At 38.9% G+C, this 19,212-nt stretch overlaps 3 protein-coding genes across 3 annotated transcripts in view; all 3 read right to left on the bottom strand.

Moving 5' to 3' along the window:
• LOC139148009 (uncharacterized) overlaps positions 1-19,212 on the bottom strand; it is a 497,920-nt gene that overhangs the window by 238,656 nt on the left and 240,052 nt on the right. The gene's annotated exons all lie outside the window — the stretch shown is intronic.
• Positions 5,065-19,212, bottom strand: part of LOC139148011 (retrograde protein of 51 kDa-like) — a 119,981-nt gene continuing 105,833 nt past the window's right edge. The window contains exon 12 of the transcript XR_011555850.1: positions 5,065-5,310. The gene's annotated coding sequence lies outside the window, so the exon portion shown is untranslated. The remainder of the gene's footprint in view (positions 5,311-19,212) is intronic.
• LOC139148533 (keratin, type I cytoskeletal 10-like) lies at positions 8,019-14,361 on the bottom strand. Its single transcript, XM_070720021.1, has 8 exons — positions 14,128-14,361; positions 12,736-12,920; positions 12,119-12,401; positions 11,695-11,880; positions 10,787-11,001; positions 9,957-10,144; positions 8,994-9,072; positions 8,019-8,419 (listed from the first exon to the last, which is right to left on the bottom strand). The coding sequence occupies exons 1-8, from the start codon at positions 14,359-14,361 to the stop codon at positions 8,302-8,304; spliced, it is 1,488 nt and encodes a 495-aa protein (XP_070576122.1). The 3' UTR covers positions 8,019-8,301.

Here is a 19,212-nt window from a genome sequence, read left to right as displayed (position 1 = left end):
CATTCAGGAAAGTCTGAGCAAAAGTTTAAGTCTTTCAAGGCGCTAGCTGTGTTTACCTCAGTTTAAACACATATCTTTTACAGTTACAACTAAATAAAGACATACCTTTAGGACAAATTTTAACTTTCATGGAAAAATTGGATAACCTATTGGACTCTTGGGGTTATCTGTTACACCACAGGGACATATGAGCTTCACCCGAATGATTCATATCGTATAAGTTATCACCGAACGAAAACATCACGAACATTGTCTTGGGCACCTTGTTCTGACGAGCAGCGCCTCATGCTAACTTGACAGGTCATCAAGGCGTGAGGACTGACCAGTGAAAACGAGTCTGTTGTAACCATGACAGCAAACAAACACCATAGATGTGCTTCCTACAATTTGGTATATCATGCTACAGTCTCGCCAAATGCTTTACATATGAAATTGGTGAAGTACTGTGAATGATCTCGAATATAGCCCTATGTACTTCGCAGGTTACTTTAAATATTCAAAAGATTCTAAATGATTGGCTTTGTTTACTGGAGAAATGGATGATATCATAAAAATGGTGGACTCTCAAAATTTATGAGAACCCAAGTTTTGGAAACCTTAAAAAAGTGACAACTTACAAACGCTAAGAAATGCTTCCTCTGTGACCTGCTTTTTATGAATAATAGCTTGTAAAAAAATTTTAAAGGATTTACGAAGCCTTTGCAAGACTTAAGCCGATAATGTATGACACTCGTGTCAGGAAAGCGAAAACGTTGACTGGCGCGGTGTAACTCCTGTATGGACACAAACAAACAAAAGTAATAGGTCTGTGAGTCATAGTTCAGCAGTATTGTTTCTTTGCTTGTTGCGTCAGTAACTGAGTCAAAGGACAGTGTGTACGTGAAGCAAATCCAGATGGAAACGCGAACAGCAACACGAGCTCTATTTGTGTCCATGAAACACTGAGTATCTATAGGCTAAAAGATTGTCGAAGATAATGCCTAAAATGAGTGTACAGAACAGAGCGTGAATATACCTAGTCATACTTTATAATTATTGATTAAAGATTGATTGAAAGTTCCTATATATCATTTAAATCTTATTGTAAAGACGAGCGTAAATTCATATCTGAAAGCGATGGCAGGAAAAGTAAACACGAGTTATACGTGTAAATTTTTAATATCCCTAATACAAACTGAATGATATAATGTCTATTTTGTTTAAAAATTCCTTGATGATACCTAAGACGTAGGTGGGTTTTCTGCCAGTAAAACAGCAACACTGTTTTATGGGAAAGACTGCTGATTATGATACCCTGTTCAGAGTCCATTGGATGCCAGTCAGTTAAGTTTTGTATACAGCTGGTTGCTATGCCGGAATTAACACAATTGCTCTTCCGATGAATAGAACATGCATGAACGGTTCATCAACTACGTGTGTCGTTGCCTTACCTCTGATAAATTACTCAAGAGGATAACAGACACGAGACATGCTAATTGAGACAAATGTCATCTACTAACCTATCCTGTGAGCCATCCGAAGTGGACGCTAATTCATGATAGACTGGTCTCAACACCTATATTTTGGGCCACTGTTATGAAAATTCTCCGCCTCTTCAACTCTTTCTGTGCTCGGTTCATCTTCTTAAAACCAACCTAAGTACTCTCTGGTCCCTAGTCTTGTATATTATGAAACGTAACGTGAATGAAAGAGAACCGACAGTGTGTTTTTCCCAAATTACTGGTGACAGTCTTTCATTGACCTTTTGGGTGAGAGTATATGACTCCCATGTTGTTGCCACATTAAAGGTCATACAATTGCATCAATAGAACTACATATGTGACCGTTGCCCCTGTAGTAGTGAAATAAAGAAAACTGTTTCATATGTGTCTCATTGGAGGAGGAAGGGAGGACAGAGTTAAGGGAGGGAGGGAGCCTTTTGGATGTATTCAGGTTATCCACGATGCTCCTTGTTCATTTATATATGTGTTAAAAACAGTTGCCAAGTTTCTTTAAATTTGAGATTAAACTCAAGTTAGTAGCAATCATATTGGTGGACCAAAAACTAATCGACAAGGCATGGTCCCTTTGTCACCAAATGTGAATACTAAGCGTTGTTTTCTATCGGGAAATTGAACATTCGTAGACTTTGAGGTGACTATGGGCCACAGGTCAGATTGCTGCCCGTAATATCTTTTAGTTGATTCGAACATAGCTGGGTCCCACTGCTTACTTGAGCTGGACTTAGGGTAGAATGCGCATCGGAGACAGATATTCGGTCTTTCAAATTTCTACAATTCTTTTCTTGTGGGGGCTCATTTTAAAGCTCTTGGTATAAGAAAAAATTTCACCGTCTTAGTTTTTCCAAAATCCAAAATGTTATTTTACCACATTTAACACAGGGAGGGGACCATTTTAAATTTCAAATATCACAAAATGTTGGGCATTTTGTTTCGCTAGTTTCAAACTTTGCAGGGTCACCCCCGGTTTTTATTGTTGATTCAGTAAGAGTATGGTTGAAAGTTTTATTTAGGAAAGTTTGAGCAAAAGTTCAAGTCTTTCATTTTCGAGGCACATACTACCTTAATCCATGATTAGTCAGTGGAAAGACTTCAATATTTTGATGTGTGTGGGACCCGTTTGATTCTTGTTTCGAATACATGTGCGCTGATGGATTCTGAAATATACACTTGTCCGCTCTGTAACACAGAAATAAGCATTACAGCAAAGTTACTTTTGTAGGGGGAGCACGAATGTCGGGGATTTTTACCAGGCTTCCACGTTGCTCTGAGTTCACAGGCATGTTTGTGGATAACAACTGCCGAGTTTCTGTAAGCTTACATTTCGTTGTTCATGCAAGTAGCAATCATAGCGGTGGACCAAGAGCCCTACGTTGCATTGTTGTTCTTTAACTGTGAAATGTGGATTTCAAAAATCTATTCTGGAATTAAATTGGACAGCTAGAGGCTTTGAGGCAAAAGTGCTTGATTAAAAAATTAAGCTTAGACATAGCAGCGACTAGCTTTCAAGGGGGTCAAATTAACAAGATTGGAACTAATTTGGGATAATTGGATTTTCATATTTTTCAAATTTCTCAAAACTGTTAGATGTCGTATAATTGAATGTTGCAATATTGCAAATTACTCATAAAAACAAGTATGTAACGTAAAAAGATAAGCAGATGAGATTGCATTTGTAGATGAAATCGACATTACTTCACCATCCAATCATCCCAAATAAGTTGCAATCGTGTTAATTCCTTTTTTCTAAAACAACGACATATGAAAAATGATGTGACTGAGAGATAGAGAGAGAGAGAGAGAGAGAGAGAGAGAGAGAGAGAGAGAGAGAGAGAGAGAGAGAGAGAGAGAGAGAGAGAGAAGAGAGAGGGGTGGGGGAGGGGAGGGAGAGAGAGAAAAAGAGAGATTGTCACATACAACTCTTTAAAGCTTACAGGGTTTTCGAAAGGGTTTGTTCTAATGTAACATTGGATAAGCCTGCCCCAGTTTGGGGAGAGAGAGAGAGAGAGAGAGAGAGAGAGAGAGAGAGAGAGAGAGAGAGAGAGAGAGAGAGAGAGAGAGAGAGAGAGATCAGAAAGAAACCGTGTGTCTTATCCATGGCAGAGTTACAATTGTACTGCTCAGAACCAGGAGAAAATACTAGAAATTTTCATTGGAATCCGTCAATTCCTGTTGACACATTCCACTTAAATAGTATACCCCGAACAGGATTACTCGATATAGACTTTTTTCAGGTTCACGAAACAACGGTTAAACCTGTAAGACATTTCAAATTTTCTATTACATTAACAGGACAGCTTACGCAGATGATTGCTCGTAACCAGCCAGCGAAAACTTCACGAACACAAAGGCACCGCTCTGGTGTTCAGGGCTCTTGCCTGCCCAATAACGACAGTACCGACCAGCGATCACGATTAGTACGTACCTAGAGTTTTGAATAATGGCTTAAAGAAAGCTGGAATAATTTCTAAAGGATTCTTTAGGACTGAAACTAATAGACTATACTTTTCATTTTTAAATATACGTCTGCCAGGACCTTATTTCCTTTGTACAAACACTAAGCAATTGAATAAACTGTATGTCATAGTTCAGTACTATTCTTCTCTGCTTTACTAGTGACCTTTAAAGCGTGACACCCTTCTCATTAACATTGCAATCCGCTATCTCATTATCTATTCTCATTCTGAAATGGCAGGGTTGAAAGACCTATATTCACAAAGTGATTAAAATCATTATGAACAAACTTGAAATGATTCTTATTCAAAATGTAAGAACTTTACAGACAAACGAAATTGCCCTTTTGATAGTATTTAAAGAACATAAATTGTGATCCAGCCAGTGTGGTAGTGGACTTAAATGAGTTTTAAATTTCGAAAACGGCAGAAAAAGAGAAGCCGCGAAATCGGATGATTTGCATACATTAGCATACAGTTTTCACTTCTGTTTCACTCAACTTTTGTTCGAAAATTCTTTGTTGCTCTATCTCACGCAAACTTCAATTTATCGCCAGGAATATGCGCCAATACTATCTATCTTTCGTCAGAAAGACACTATGGTGTTTGGAGAAGACGTGACCGATACAGTTGTGCTGTATATGCTTTCCTGACATAATTAGACAAGTACCATATTTGGTGCGCACTACACAAGGCAGTCCATCTACAGCAATCCCGATCATTGTTGTTGTTATGGTCGCCAACAAGCAAACAAATGTGGCCTTAAGTTTGAGGTCAGCTATGGAAAATGTGACTCACTGTTGGAAGAAAGTCAATAAATGATCAAAATGTGGACCAACCGATTGAACTTCCATTTGGAATTGCCCTCTACAACGTCTATAAGCGAAACTCAAAATGAGTTACAGAGTGTTGGTCGCCCTCTGATCTGTACCTCCAACTGTCAACGTAAAAAATGCAGAAAATCACCACACACATCATAGAGTTGCAATTGGTACGCCAGGGAGTGTCCGACTGACGTCTGATTGACAGGACAAGCAGAATTGACAACTCATGTTGACAACTGCTATTGTGATCATATATTTGTAGTTCTCGACTGGCCACCACATCCACAATGAGTGCTGTATTTTTTCCCACCAAAATTTCAGTGCAACATTTTACCAATTTTTTATGAACTTTTCTGATAATTTTGGACAGAATGAACACAACATTTCATGAGCCACAGTTTTTTATCAAAATTTGGGCAAAAATATGACAAAAATTGACTTAGGTATACTTAATAAGGGTGACAAAAATTGACTTTGGCGCTCAAAGGGTTAAAGGGATAAAGGGACATGAGTCGTAAGGTGAAACATTTGTCCCTGATAAAATGTCAGGACGACATCAGCATGCAATACCGTCACTTGGGTTAAGCTAGTATGCACCTCGAAAGTGAAAGATTAAACTTTTGCTCAAAATTTCTATACGGAAACTTTCAACCATTCTCTTACTAAATCAAAAACAATCAGGGGTCACCGTGCAAATTCTGGTACTGGTACTAGAGAAACACCTGACATTTACCGATATTTCAAATTGAAAATGACGGCTATCACCGTGTTCAACTCTATAGGGAAAAATAATTTTTTTGATTTTCGAAAAACTGAAGCGGTGAAAATTGTTTTTACTCCAATTACAGCTTAAATGTTAACCCCCACAAGTGGTAGATCAGAGAGAAGTGTAAACATTTGAGAGCGCGAATGTCTGTCCCAAAGGCGCATTCCACATTAAATATAATAGCGATGCATATATGGCTGCAAACTTAACTCATCTGCATGCTGGATAAGAGTTTAAGGTAGAGTGGTGTCTGGCCAGCGGTACATTTATGAGAGCTTTGGAATCCCACTTTTAGTGTCACATAAGCTGATTGCTGTACGAGAGAATCTCGGTGACCTGGTCTCGATCTTTACTGCTTGCACGTTGACAACATTAGGTGAATAGATTATCACTTTTTTTCATGAGGCGCCACAACTCGAATAACTTACTTAATCAGCGACATCAAGGGCGAGTTTTATCTGCGACCGTTCAACACTTTTTATTGTCTTGGGCTTTTGCCTGGTAATATTATTTTGACAGTGCACTTGGAGTACTTTCTGGTCCTTCATCTTCGTTACGGGAAAGTAACAGAAACGTTTGAGACAAATGTATTGACATTGTGTTTTCCCAACATTTCCTGCTTTCTCCTTTCGGTTAAGGTTATTTCACTTCCATGTTATCGCAACACAAGGGACCCTTTTGATTCTTGTTTCGAATACATGTGTTTTAATGGATTCTGAACTATACACTTTTCCGCTGCTCTGTAGCACAGAAATAAGCATAACTGCAGCGTTTTTTTTTGTGGAGGGAGGGGGGGGGGCGTAGGACTATATCGGGGATTTCTACCAGGGTTCTCTGTGCTCTGAGTTCACAAGTATATTTGTTGATTACAACTGCCGAGTTTCTGTACATTTCGTTGTTCACGTAAGTAGCAATCATAGCGATGGAACAAGAGCCTGACGTTGCGTTGTTGTTCTTTAACTGCGAAATGTGGATTTAAAAATATATTCTGGAATTAAATTGGACAGCTGGAGGCTTCGAGGCAAAAGTGAAGTGGTGAATTAGCTAAGACATAGCTGGGTCTGCAATTAGCTTTCAAGGGTGTCAAATTCCTTTTTCTATAACAACTCATCTCATCTCATCTCGATGCCACACATGTCCAATTCTTGGACTACCATCATGATAACTGTTTGTCTTATCCATTGCTACAGCTATGAAAAAAGAGTGACGACAACGATAGTACACATGATTATGAACTGCCAATTCGAACATGATTACACGAATGAAACATGTATACAAGGACAAAAACTTCGTTTCATATTTCCCTCTGGGCACTGAAAACTTTTCCCGGACGGAAGTCCTAACAAGTTTGTTTCGACCGTGAAAAGTGTTGCGTTGACGCTCGTTGAATTATACACACTGAAGTACGCTTTTTTCTATGTATCTCTAGCACGTGAGTACTCTTGCATGCACTAGTATGAGATCTAATTGGCCAAGAAGATAATTGATCTTGAGACTTGACAAATTCGAACAGATTGAGCTGCCAAGCGAGAATGAACGAGACTCGTTTTGTCTTGAAGAGGTGAAAGTTACTGGCAAATTTACTCACACACAATCAAATTTGTTTCGTGTAAGCGACGGTAAGACCATTTCTAGCTGTAAAGAGGTCGTTTCTAGGACAGGAAAGATTAAACTAAAGATGCAAATACAAAATAGGATTCATTTAAAGCCGTTGATATTTATTTACAGGTTCAAAAACTAGTTCTCGTTACATTTAGTTTACTCAAGAATTACTATTGAAGGGCCATCAAATTCCTCATTAATAGTTTTCCAGAAAGTGGTTTTTCTCAAAGAAAGCAGTTTAGGACGGAACAGGGTAATGTAAATAGACTTCCGTACATTTTGAAGTTAATCGTATTGCGTCATCTAGCTAAATCTTATGATGAAACTTTACAAGAGTTCAAAGACGAACTATGTTAAAATGACTGTATACTGTTAGGTATCTGGGTGGATAAGCGATTAGGAAATAAACAACAAGCATTTGCGAACACTTCTATATTTGCTGTATGGATCAAAATAGTCACAAATTATGTTATTTAACAGGATAATCATGATTGTTAATGAAGCCAGTTTCACAGATGATTATTAATTTTTGGAATGTATATATATATATATATATATATATATATATATATATATATATATATATATATATATATATATATATATATAAGAAACTGTAGGAATTCAGGTGATCCCCAGTGGAGCGTGGAATGGGGTGAAGATAGAAGAAACTTGGGTTGAAACACACTACCACACCTGGTTGTTAGGTTCCAAATACGTTTGGAACCTAACAACCAGGTGTGGTAGTGTGTTTCAACCCAAGTTTCTTCTATATATATATATATATATATATATATATATATATATATATATATATATATATATATATATATATATATATATATATATATATAAAAGTGAAGATCAAATAGCGTGATGAAATTTAGATTTCAAATTTTCATCTGTATTTAGAATAATAAACGAACGTCATACTTGAATTGTGAGAATAATGGTGTTTTCTCATTCAACACCATGACTTAAGGCCGCGCCGATACAAAAATGACCAGCCAGGGCATTCATGTCATACTTGACACTGAGTTCTGGAAATACAATAGCAAATAAGTCTTCAAACACGTGATACATCATCAAAATAAATGCAAACAAACATGAATAAAAAAGCGGCAAGAACAACGCGTGTTCACTTAACAGCAGGCAAACTAAACCCCGAAGTATTGGTATGAGCGTCTCTGAGACAAAGTGCCATTAATCTTCGGCAGATATCGCATGTAACCCGAATGTAGATGGCTAGGGTTGCCACTTGAACTGGAGAAAAACCTGTACAAAAGAAAAGTAGAATGATCGGTGAGGAAGTGCTGCGTTCTTCGTAATACGACTCGTCTATTACTGCACCAGTGAGTTGTTATTTTTATCTTCTCGCCCCTCGGCCTTTATTTACTTGGTGGAGAATCCATATTCTGACCATTGGACGGTTTCTATACCTATATATACCTCTGTCTGTGTGTGTGTGTCTGTCTGTGTGTGTGTGTGTGTCTGTCTGTCTGTCTGTCTGTCTGTCTGTCTGTCTGTCTGTCTGTCTGTCTGTGTGTCTGTCTGTGTGTGCCTGTCTGTCTGTGTCTGTCTGTCTGTCTGTCTGTGTGTCTGTGTGTCTGTCTGTCTGTGTCTGTATGTATGTATGTATGTATGTATGTATGTATGTATGTATGTATGTATGTATGTATGTATGTATGTATGTATGTATGTATGTATGTATGTATGTATGTATGTATGTATGTATGTATTATACCTTTTCACCAGTCGCCATGATCACTGTTCGAATTATGATTTCCTTGTTTGAACCGACTAGGAATAATGACAGCAGAAATCGAGTTGGATGTACATATGTGCTCACCTGCTTGCTGAACTTGAACCAGCCATCGCGCCACCGATACCGCCGCCGCCACCGATACCGAAGCCTTGTCCACCACTCGCTAAATTAATGCGTTAGGCATTTAGGAAAGTACGGAAGATGTTAGGGAAAGACAAGAGAGAGAAAAGGGGAACAAAAAGAGGCAACTTTCAATCGTAGTCATATGGGAAATATTCAAGTGACAACTTATTAGACATTCTTAGATATCGACATGCCATACAAAAGCGACTTATTTTAAGTTTAAATTATGTATTTAAACAAGGACACTCCTTTTTTTAAATGTCTCTAATTTTTAAAATGAACAAAGAGATACACAGGGGCAGGTATTCAAATCGGCTGGGTCAACAATTTTTCAAAATTTCGCTGTGTATAGTGAGGTTCCAGCATATTATTGTTTCCCCTTTGAACGTCCTAGATACTTAATCAATGGAGCATTGAATATGAGTCAGACTTTGCCTTGGAAACTGGGGCGCTACCATTCGAATGTATACACATATGTACCACGGCTATGACACCCCGGCAATCTTTTCGACTAACGTTGATCATTGTGACCGAGGCAATGTTAATAAACTTTTAACTTTTGATCCCTGCTGGTTTACTGTAATATGATATTTGACCCAACGCTGCACTTTTGCCTCATCATTTTGATGAAAACATTGAGTTTTGAGATCAAAATTAGGCCAAAAAGGTAGACTTTTGATACAACCCCCTCCCCACCCCATTTACAGAAATACTGTAACATTTGTGCAGCTCTGTAGTTTGAAGTATCGAATGCGTACCAGTACAATAATCACAGTACAGCCGAGTACCCCCTTTCCATATCGGGAGGCATACAGACCAAAACTATATTTCATAACCGTGAAACTCTGTAAGCCTTTTGGCGATTGCGCGTTGTTCCTGCAGAAATTAAATTGTATGAAACAGATGATTCCCTCGTAAATTTACCTCTAGCGCCAGTATAGGCGACCAAAGATCTGCTTGCGCCAGGTACGACTGACGTCGACTTCATGGTGGAGAGGTAACTGCCAGATGAACCACCCATGCCTGATGAACCTCCCATGCCTGATGAACCTCCTGTGCCAAGCGACGCTGCTCCGGAAGCACTCTGGTATGACGTCATCATACTTTGCAGTCTGGTGAAGAAACAGATATCATGACAGAAATATTAGCCCTTTGTATTCCTTTTGTTCAGATCTTGTAGTACCGTAAATAATAAACGGGTAACGATTACAATAGAAGAAAATCAGTGGGAAACCATGTTTCCAGCAAAGGCTGTGTGAAAATTTCAACACATTTCTTCATGATGGACACTATATGCACATTTGACGGTCTGTCAAATGGTTTGATCAGATTTGCTGCGGGGCAAAGTTGCAAACGCTTAAGCTTTGAGCGCTAAAGTAAATTTTTGCCACCTTTACTGAATATACCTCAGTCAATTTTTTTCAGATTTTTGCCAAAATTTTGAACTGTAGCCAAGAAAATGTGATGTCCATTTGGTCCAAAATTATCAAAATAATCACATAAAAATTCATAAAATTTGGTAAAATGTTGTACTAAAAGTTTGGAGGGAAAAGTTACAGCGCTCAAAGAGTTAATATATGCTTACATTTACTCTCAGTATCTAGTCGAGATCACCCACTGGCAGCAGTGGACAAAGCGAGGGCAAAAATAAGCGTGAATACAACGTTGAGAATAAGGTTTAACTCGCTATTCCCACAACCTATCTCTTGGCTACAAAATATCATGTATAAAAATTCAAGGGAAATCTAACATACTTGGCGTCTTCATTGGCAATCAGTGCCTTTAACGCCTCAATTTCGGACAATAGGGGCTGATCCAATCCATTTCCTATTTCTTTGAGTTTGATAATCAGCGTCTGTTGAAGCTCTCCAACTTTGCCTTCCAATGCTCTGATGTGTGCCGAAGATCTCTCACGCTCCTGCTGGACATTCAGGGCGAGGGCGCTGTTCTCAGACTCAAGACTACCAATCTGATGAAAATACAGAATATAATATAATATATATATATATATATATATATATATATATATATATATATATATATATATATATATATATACTCATATATACTCATATATGTTTGTATGTGTGTAAAGATAGATAGATAGACAGATAGATAGATAGATAGATAGACAGACAGACAGATAGATAGATAGACATGTTGTTCCCAAACCTAAATCTTCAACTTTCGGCATTAGAATACTCAAGGCGTTCGACGACCAAAGCAATGTAGGAATTATGGTGTAAGACACATTGCTGTCCCGCGAGGGACTATAATGAATAAACTTCCGAGGAAGATAACATTTGATACGCAAAGGACATGATAGCTGAAAAAGAACGTTTAGCTGGCTGGCGTTATAATTTGGCTAAAAAGGTGATTTTGAGGAAATTATGAATGGACTCTAGTTATTTTCTGGAGGAATAATCGAGCACTGAGTTCAATAGGGAACTTGAAACCTCGTGGTCGGAACGAACCATGGCAATCCTTGTGGGTGTAACAATCACGTTAAAGGAGCCGTAAAATCGCGTACGAATTAAGTTTAGCTGATGAAATTTTGAAAGGTGTATCTTTATCAAACGCTGGCTAATGTTGGCACATATCATTCCATATAATCAGAGAAATTATGCATAAACTGTCGTACATACTAGCCAACTTTACTTACATTTTGTGAGTATCTTGACTCAGATTCGGCTTTGTACTGACGCAGTTCGGCTTCTGCTGTCTCTCGGAACTTCGCCAATATTTGGGGCGCGTTGTCCGTCATGTTAGGCTGTTGTCTCGCCCTCGCTTCAAACTGTACAAGCTGCTGAGACTCGGCCTGAAGGCGACTCTTCAGTTCGGCAATTTCCTAGAAAAATGGCAAATTGACGAGACATGTTTAGAAATCTGACATTTTATCTGTAGAGGCAAGCAACAAGGTGTTACAGGTTATGTTGTCTGTTTGATTTGTTGAGCGTGGTGATGTGTGCTCTGGGCTAGGCGCTCATTCCTGTCCAAAGTACATGCGCAGCTAAAACTACAAAACGCAATACTTTACTTTCGTCAATCTTGGGGTACATAATAAAGGAAAAAAAAACTGTTGATACCTCGGCATGTACTTTATTCTGGAAGTCAAGTTGCTTACGCAGAGCTGCAATCGTTTCCTTCAAGGTCGCAATGTCCACCTTCTCCCCATCGTAGACTGATTTCAATGCGTTGTATTCCTTGAGCAGGCGATCGTACTCTCCCTGAAGAGCTGAAAATCGCTGGCTAATGTCCTTGAACTGCGCAGCCATTTGGCTCATCTCTGACTCCCTCGCTGCTGACATCTTCTGAAAGGAGCTCAATTCTTCCTGCAGGGACTTGCATCGGCTCTCTGCCCCTTCGGACCTAGTTGGCGAAATTCAAAGAATTGAGAGTATCTCTCCCGGCGGTTTTGTTTACCAACGTCAACCCGAGGAGAAGTTCAACTTGCAAATTGGTTCAATGTGAACGCATTAAGCTATCGGTTTAAGATAGTTTTGCAGTGGACAGTAAGGCTAGGCAGGCACCCTTTCTTTGTTCAATGCCAGGCGAAACAAGTGACTGCACAATAACCATAAAAATATACTGGTCAAAATATCAAAGGTCGATTCCTTCACTTTACAGGTCCTGTGCCAACACTGTTGCCATCCGTATCTTAAATGTCAAATCAGTTGGTTTCAGTCAGGGCATAGTCCCTTACCTGCCTTGAAGATCAGACAAGGCCGCAGAACTGTTCTGTGCAGACACCATGTATCTCTCTCTATCGGCAACACCGGCCTGCAACTCTCTTCTCAGCCTTTCCAGTTCTCTTTCGTACATGTCCTTGATGACCCCAATCTCCTTCTCTAAATTTGTCATGGCGGCCAGGAGAGAGGCAGATTCCGTCTGCAGAAAAAAAAATTCATATCTTGTTATAACATCAGCTCGTATACTTTAGGGTTCGCTCTTTTAATTCTGCCAAGTTATCAAAGTTAAAAGTTCAATAAAAAAATGAAATCGAATATAAACAACGCTTTACAGGTGTATGTACATTAAATTTTGAATAAGTATACTTTAAATACCACTTTGCATGTTAATTATTCGTTATTAAATCTAACTTCAAGATGGCAACTCATAAAAGCTCAATGAGTGAAACTCAAAAGTAGGTGAGCAAAAGCAATCATACAGAACTGCCTCCACATGTAATCAGCGAAACTTGCACGCGCCATCTTAACTGTATTGTCTGTTTGTCTCTGCTGGTTCACACTTTCAACCAGCTGTTCAGTCAACCATCGCCTCACCGCCTACTAAGCCCAATACATTCTATCTAGCCTTGCAGTGCGTCCATAGGCCGACATACCATCTACCTTACAGATCGTCAATCCAGCGGTTACCAGCAACAGAGCAACTCAACAATCTCCGAACAACGAACCTATGTACTCATTCCTAAATTTGTCTTTTGTTTGTTTTGTTTTTGTTTAAATTGTTTTTTGACGAGGGACCAATCTACCAGCATTATTGATATTCTTCGGGTCACACACGTTGCAAGCGAAAGTAAACGGAAAGCCAAACAAAAACGAGGTATATAGTGTACTGTCCAACTTCGCAGACCATCCCTCCACGTTCAGAGCTGGGAACTAAAACTCTTTTACTTATACTGCATTACATGTAAATCATCAGATATTCATGATATAATGATATAGTTGCTAGGCCGAAGTAATCACAGTCTTTGTTTTGTGTTCCTTAGCGAATTGGTCGTTGGAGGTTTTCACGAAAGTGTACTAGAATAGGTCTTTACCGCACATGTTCTTCTGCCTACAAATCGTTGTTTACAAATCTTGTGAAATGTTTATGATCCATACATGCTTGCAGAATGTCACATTTTAGGGTAGAATATGGATGTGGAAATGAGGTATTTACTTTGATTCAACAATCTCCGAACATGGAAACAATCCAGTTCATATAGAATTTGCGCGCGTAAAAGTTTCTGTCTGTATATTTAAACCATTTAACGCGTCACCTTCCCAATTTCTGAGTGTATGCAACGCAAAAATTGGTTATTTTACTCTAACGTTAGTGCGGGATTCTCAAAAAAATTTCCAATAATTCTCACCTGTTGGCCAGCTTGAAGTTTCATCGTGCGAACCTTTTGCAAATATGCAGCAAATTTCTCATGTAGGCTGTGAAGCTCGGCTCGCTCCTGCTGGCGTGTCAGACCACCGCCGCCACCGCCGCCGCCGCCGCCACCACCACCGCCGCCGCCGCCGCCACCGGACGAGGACGACCACGCATAGCTGACAACACGGCCATCACCGGGTGTTATGCCCGATGAGCCGAATCTGCTCATGTACGTACGCCTAGTGTTCAGCATCGCCGCTATCTTTGTTGATGGTACCGCTTGCAGTGCTGACCAAGTTTTCGCCTCCTTGAAACACGCCGTGCTCTGCGAAGGTTCTAATCGTACGCCCAATCTCTTCTTCTGCAAAATACGAAGGAAAGTGAGGTTTCACTGGTGACTTTTTCGGATGAACTTTCTGCAAAAAAAGTTTTCTGGGCAAAAAGAAAGTTAGAATGTGATGCGGGTACATTGTAAACGCTATTTCTTATTCACAAAGCAAAACGGGGTAACGGAAAGTATTAAACGTGATAGGGCATAGTGTGATGATGCGCTCTTTAGAAAAGTAGAGCCAGTTATGTTCTAGAAAGTTACGAAGATGTGTTGTATGTAATCGAGCGAATGACAAATATCAGATAGAAATGTTTAAGAGTTTTCATCTATGGCGAATAACTGATTGCTAAGTTAAGAATGTGAAGAAAACTCCGCATTTTGCATTTGTAAACACTTATTCCTTACCTTATGTGACGTCTGAGCAGTGGTCTTTTCACACTTTCGTGCCCGAGTACGTTCGACGTGCTGCGGTGTTGAACGAATATGATCGTCGAGTGAGTGTACTGGAGCGCCTTGAAGTTTTCGCGTTTTGATTATGATATTTCTTCGTTGCTATGGTCCACCAGTGATACGAAAAAAAGTAAACAAAGACAAACAATCAATATTCATGAGCAAACGGCCCATTCAGTGTGACATCGCGTCGCGCCAATCAGTTTCTGTGCACGAGAACCAAAATAAACCCAGGGCCATGGAAACCAACACTGAAATACGACGTTAAGAAACGCCCTCAATTACGTTGCGAAGAACCAGTGTTTTGTGCGTTTCCAGTATCTGAGGGGGAGGGGGAAGACATGATTTCGTGCGCGATGTAGTTTATCTTCTTTGTTCACATGTAGAGGCTATGTCGTAGTGAAGTTTGGTTGCTGGGTTTGTATGATACCGCAAGAATAGTTGATCGCATTTTCCGACATTTCAAGGAATGATAGAATGATTATGTTGTCTGTGGCTTGTATGATGACACCATTGAAGATAGGGTAGATTGGATGCTGACACGAATTCTGAAACCTTAAAAAAAAGTCACAAACACGAACATTAACAAGCAGAGTATAAATCACAAGACGGCAGAGTAATGAAAAGGCGAGAAAGAATAATACCTAGACACAAACTTCGTGTTTTGATCTTCTGCATGCTCACAACAAGTGTTGCTGCCTTTATCTCCAGCAGGTCGATTATAAGTTACGGTACATGAAATTCGCTTCATAAATCAAGACGCGAAAAAGCCATTGAAGGTGAAAATTGTTTAACAACAGCCTTCTCTGGTCGTACATGTACCCGCAGGACACCTAAAGAAAAGCACAGTCTGCAGTGAACCCCTGTAATTTCTGTATAAAATCAAGTATGTCTGCGAATAGTTTTTCCAAGTCCAAAACCAGTACCCAGAGATGTCTGTGCCGATTTCACTCAAAGATATTTTAACGAACAGGGACAGAATATACATAATATAATATCTTTCAACATGGCAACCAGGTGGCCATCTTGTTACAATTTTTCATGTTTGAAAACCTATACCTATATGCTTCAGCAAATTTATTTTTAAACCTGGTACCAGAACAATATTCTATGATGTAAATATGCATATCATGTATCAAGTACGTGATCTGATGCGACAACTAGGCGGCCAATTTGGTAAAAACAATCATTATTTACTTGTCTGAAACCGTTACTCAGACGTGTTTGTAGCAATTTCACTCCGAATTATCAGTAAAACAATAAACAAAAGAATATGAATGCAAATTTATTTTGTGAACAGTTATCAAATTTTGCCATGTTCTCCCTTCTAGGCCGTGCCTTCCTTTCACACGATACAACTTAAAGTATCAAACCAAGGGAATGTTTCCCGCCCAAAAACACGTCGATCAGGCGCGTCTCATCTGATCATTGACTCTCCTCACGCAGACTTTGTGTGTTGTAACAATGTTTGAATCAAAACAAATAAAGTTTCTATGCACAGAGGTCGCTGACATGACAGCTAGGACAGTCTATATATAGAAATTGACAATTCGGTTCATGTGTAGCCCAGGCGACTATAAACGTTCGCAGTCAATGTCTAACAATTACTTTATTAGAGATCGTGAAAAATATGAATAATGAAAACGCACGGATGACAAACGAAATTGATCTGGTGTATAGGGGAGGGGAGGGGTCTATTTTGATTTTCGTGTTCAAAGTCTTAGCAACTGTTCGCCATGCATATGTGTGACCGTGAGTCTAAAACGTCGATCTCAGTCAGATTTGGTTTGAAATGTTGTTGTTGTTGTTGTTGTTTTGTTTTGTTCTGTTCGAGGAAGTGTAAGCAGTTTGAACTCCCAACAGCCCATTACAGCAATTATTGGCAGTTTGCGGCGGTTCGGACCACCATTTCGTCGTCTTCGGATTGTCACACTAAGTCTTCCTATTGTAAGTTTCGTGGTCTGTTTGTTTGCATTTTGTTTGCCTTTTGTTTGCTTTTTTTTGGTGGGGGGTTGAAAGTGGTGAAGTCAAGCACAACGAATCTCGTTTGCAGTACGGGTGTTTTAGTAATCAACAGTCCCATAGAAACAGGGTTCCTCGGTGACGACCTACTTTCTCTCGAAATAAACACGCTTTTTGAAAAGCACTGAGGATGAGTCTGCAAGTTTGATTGTGCCGGTCTCTTCACACTATACACCCCACGTACAATCCGCTTCTTCTTTTTCAGCAAGTTTTGTGATCAAATCATTTGTTATCCATATCTCAGGTATATTGAACTTTATTTCGTTGTAGTGTCGTCTTTGCCTTATGCAAAGGTGTCCACATGATAATCTGGGCAATAACCTGGACAGAGGATCACAGACCTTCTATCGATTGAATAACTTCAATGTAGGATGTGCCTAGTGCAGTTTTTCGCAAGCAGAGTTTCACAGTATTGTCATTTTCTGATGTACTGCTTATTAACCCTTTTAGCGCCAAACTCAATTTTTGTCACCTTTATAAAATGTACCTCAGTCAGATTTTTTTTTCAGAATTTTGCCAAAATTTTGATGAAATACTTTAGCCAATGCAATGTGATGTCTGTTTGGTCCAAAATTATCAAAAAAAATACAGAAAAATTCATAAAAATTGGTAAAATGTTGCACTAAATTTTTAGAGGGAAAAATTACAGCATTCAAAGGGTTAAGTGGACTACCTTTGGGGGCAGTGAAGTAAATGTTTCAATAATTTTGTTGTTATGAAAATCGAAAACAGACTTTTTTCTCATGGAGTAAGAATAGGATCAGCGGTCATTTTGATTTAAAACATTTTATTATAATTTGAGGAGACTTGTTTCTTTACTTCTACTAAACTTTGCACAGCCACCTCAATCCTCGATTTGTATTCTCGATTACGTAAGAGTCCTTTCGCAAAGTATGAGCGAAAGTTTAAGATCTTCAATTTCGGAGAGCGTATTGCAGTCTGGTCGTTCAGAGAATACGGCTTTTTATTTCGATATTTGACGATACTAAATGACCGTTACGAAATAGGTGTGAAAAACTACACTGTGTAGTGTGTCGAGGCTAGTACCATAAACCGAAAATACTAAATGAAAAATTATGTCATTAAAATATACAAGATCAGGCAAACTAAATTGAAGGGGCGGTGAATTTAAATTCAATAATGAGCCATGTTGCTATCACTGAGCCCATGAAAGATTCGCTGACGTGATTAACGTGGTAATATAGAATTTTCAACATTTCTTTGATGATTGATCTAAAACGTAGTCGCACAACACTAACATTATCTTCATCATTGAACTTTTCCGGTCAACACGACAACCAAAAACAGCTATCAAGTCCATCAATGTCACATAATTAGAATAAGTTCAAGTTTTTAACACGATCGGAACTAATTTGGGATAATTGGATTTTCATATTTTTCAAATTTCTCAAAAGTGTTAGGTACCGTGTACCTTAATGTTCCAATATTACAAATTACTCATAAAAACAAGTGTGTAATGTAACGACAAAAGCAGATAAGATTACATTTGTAGATTGAATCGGCATTACTTCACCATCCAATTATCCCAAATTAGTTCAAATCGTGTTCAATACACAACGTTCACAACACTCCACCAGACGACCGACAAAGTACAGTGTAAACCATAGAGGCTACTGTCTAGTGTTACACACACACACAAACGAACATGACTAAACGATTTTCAGATAGGGAGCATTCAGTTACTTTGACCGGGAGGTGGGCTGGCACAGTCCGGGGGTCATCTGAAATTGATATAATGCAATGAGGAGGGTCATACTGTTTTTTAAGCCCAGGAGCGGGGTTACTTGATTTTCAAAAAAGTTCAGCCTGTTAAAATAGCCTTGTTTCTGTGTAAAAAAAAACCAAACAAAAAAAACAAACAAAACAAACAAACAAACAAATCCAGGAAATTAAAGTGATTCTCCGTGTGTTTTCATTCTCTGAAGTCAATACACAGAGGTCTGAATAAAAGTACACAGTCCGTACGCTGTTTTACGACACCTTCACCAGCAGAGTGTGAATGCCAGGATCTTGGTACGCCATGGCTGAAGTTAGGCTTACCGTATGTGCAAGCTATGTGACATTGCTTAACGTATAGTTTATATCATGTAACACAAAACATATGATAGTTGATCCAAATTATATTTTATTCCATTCTTGATCAGTATCAAATAAAGATCTATTTAACATAATACAATTATTGCATCAAATTATTTGACGTTTCAACGTCATGCAGCTTTCTAATAAAATCTAGGAAGTGTTTACTTGTGAGTCATG

This window comes from Ptychodera flava, chromosome 13 (genome assembly GCF_041260155.1).
Source record: "Ptychodera flava strain L36383 chromosome 13, AS_Pfla_20210202, whole genome shotgun sequence".
NCBI classification, from domain to species: domain Eukaryota; kingdom Metazoa; phylum Hemichordata; class Enteropneusta; family Ptychoderidae; genus Ptychodera; species Ptychodera flava.
Note: the sequence above shows the minus strand (reverse complement) of the source record. Positions and strands in the feature narration are given on the sequence as shown.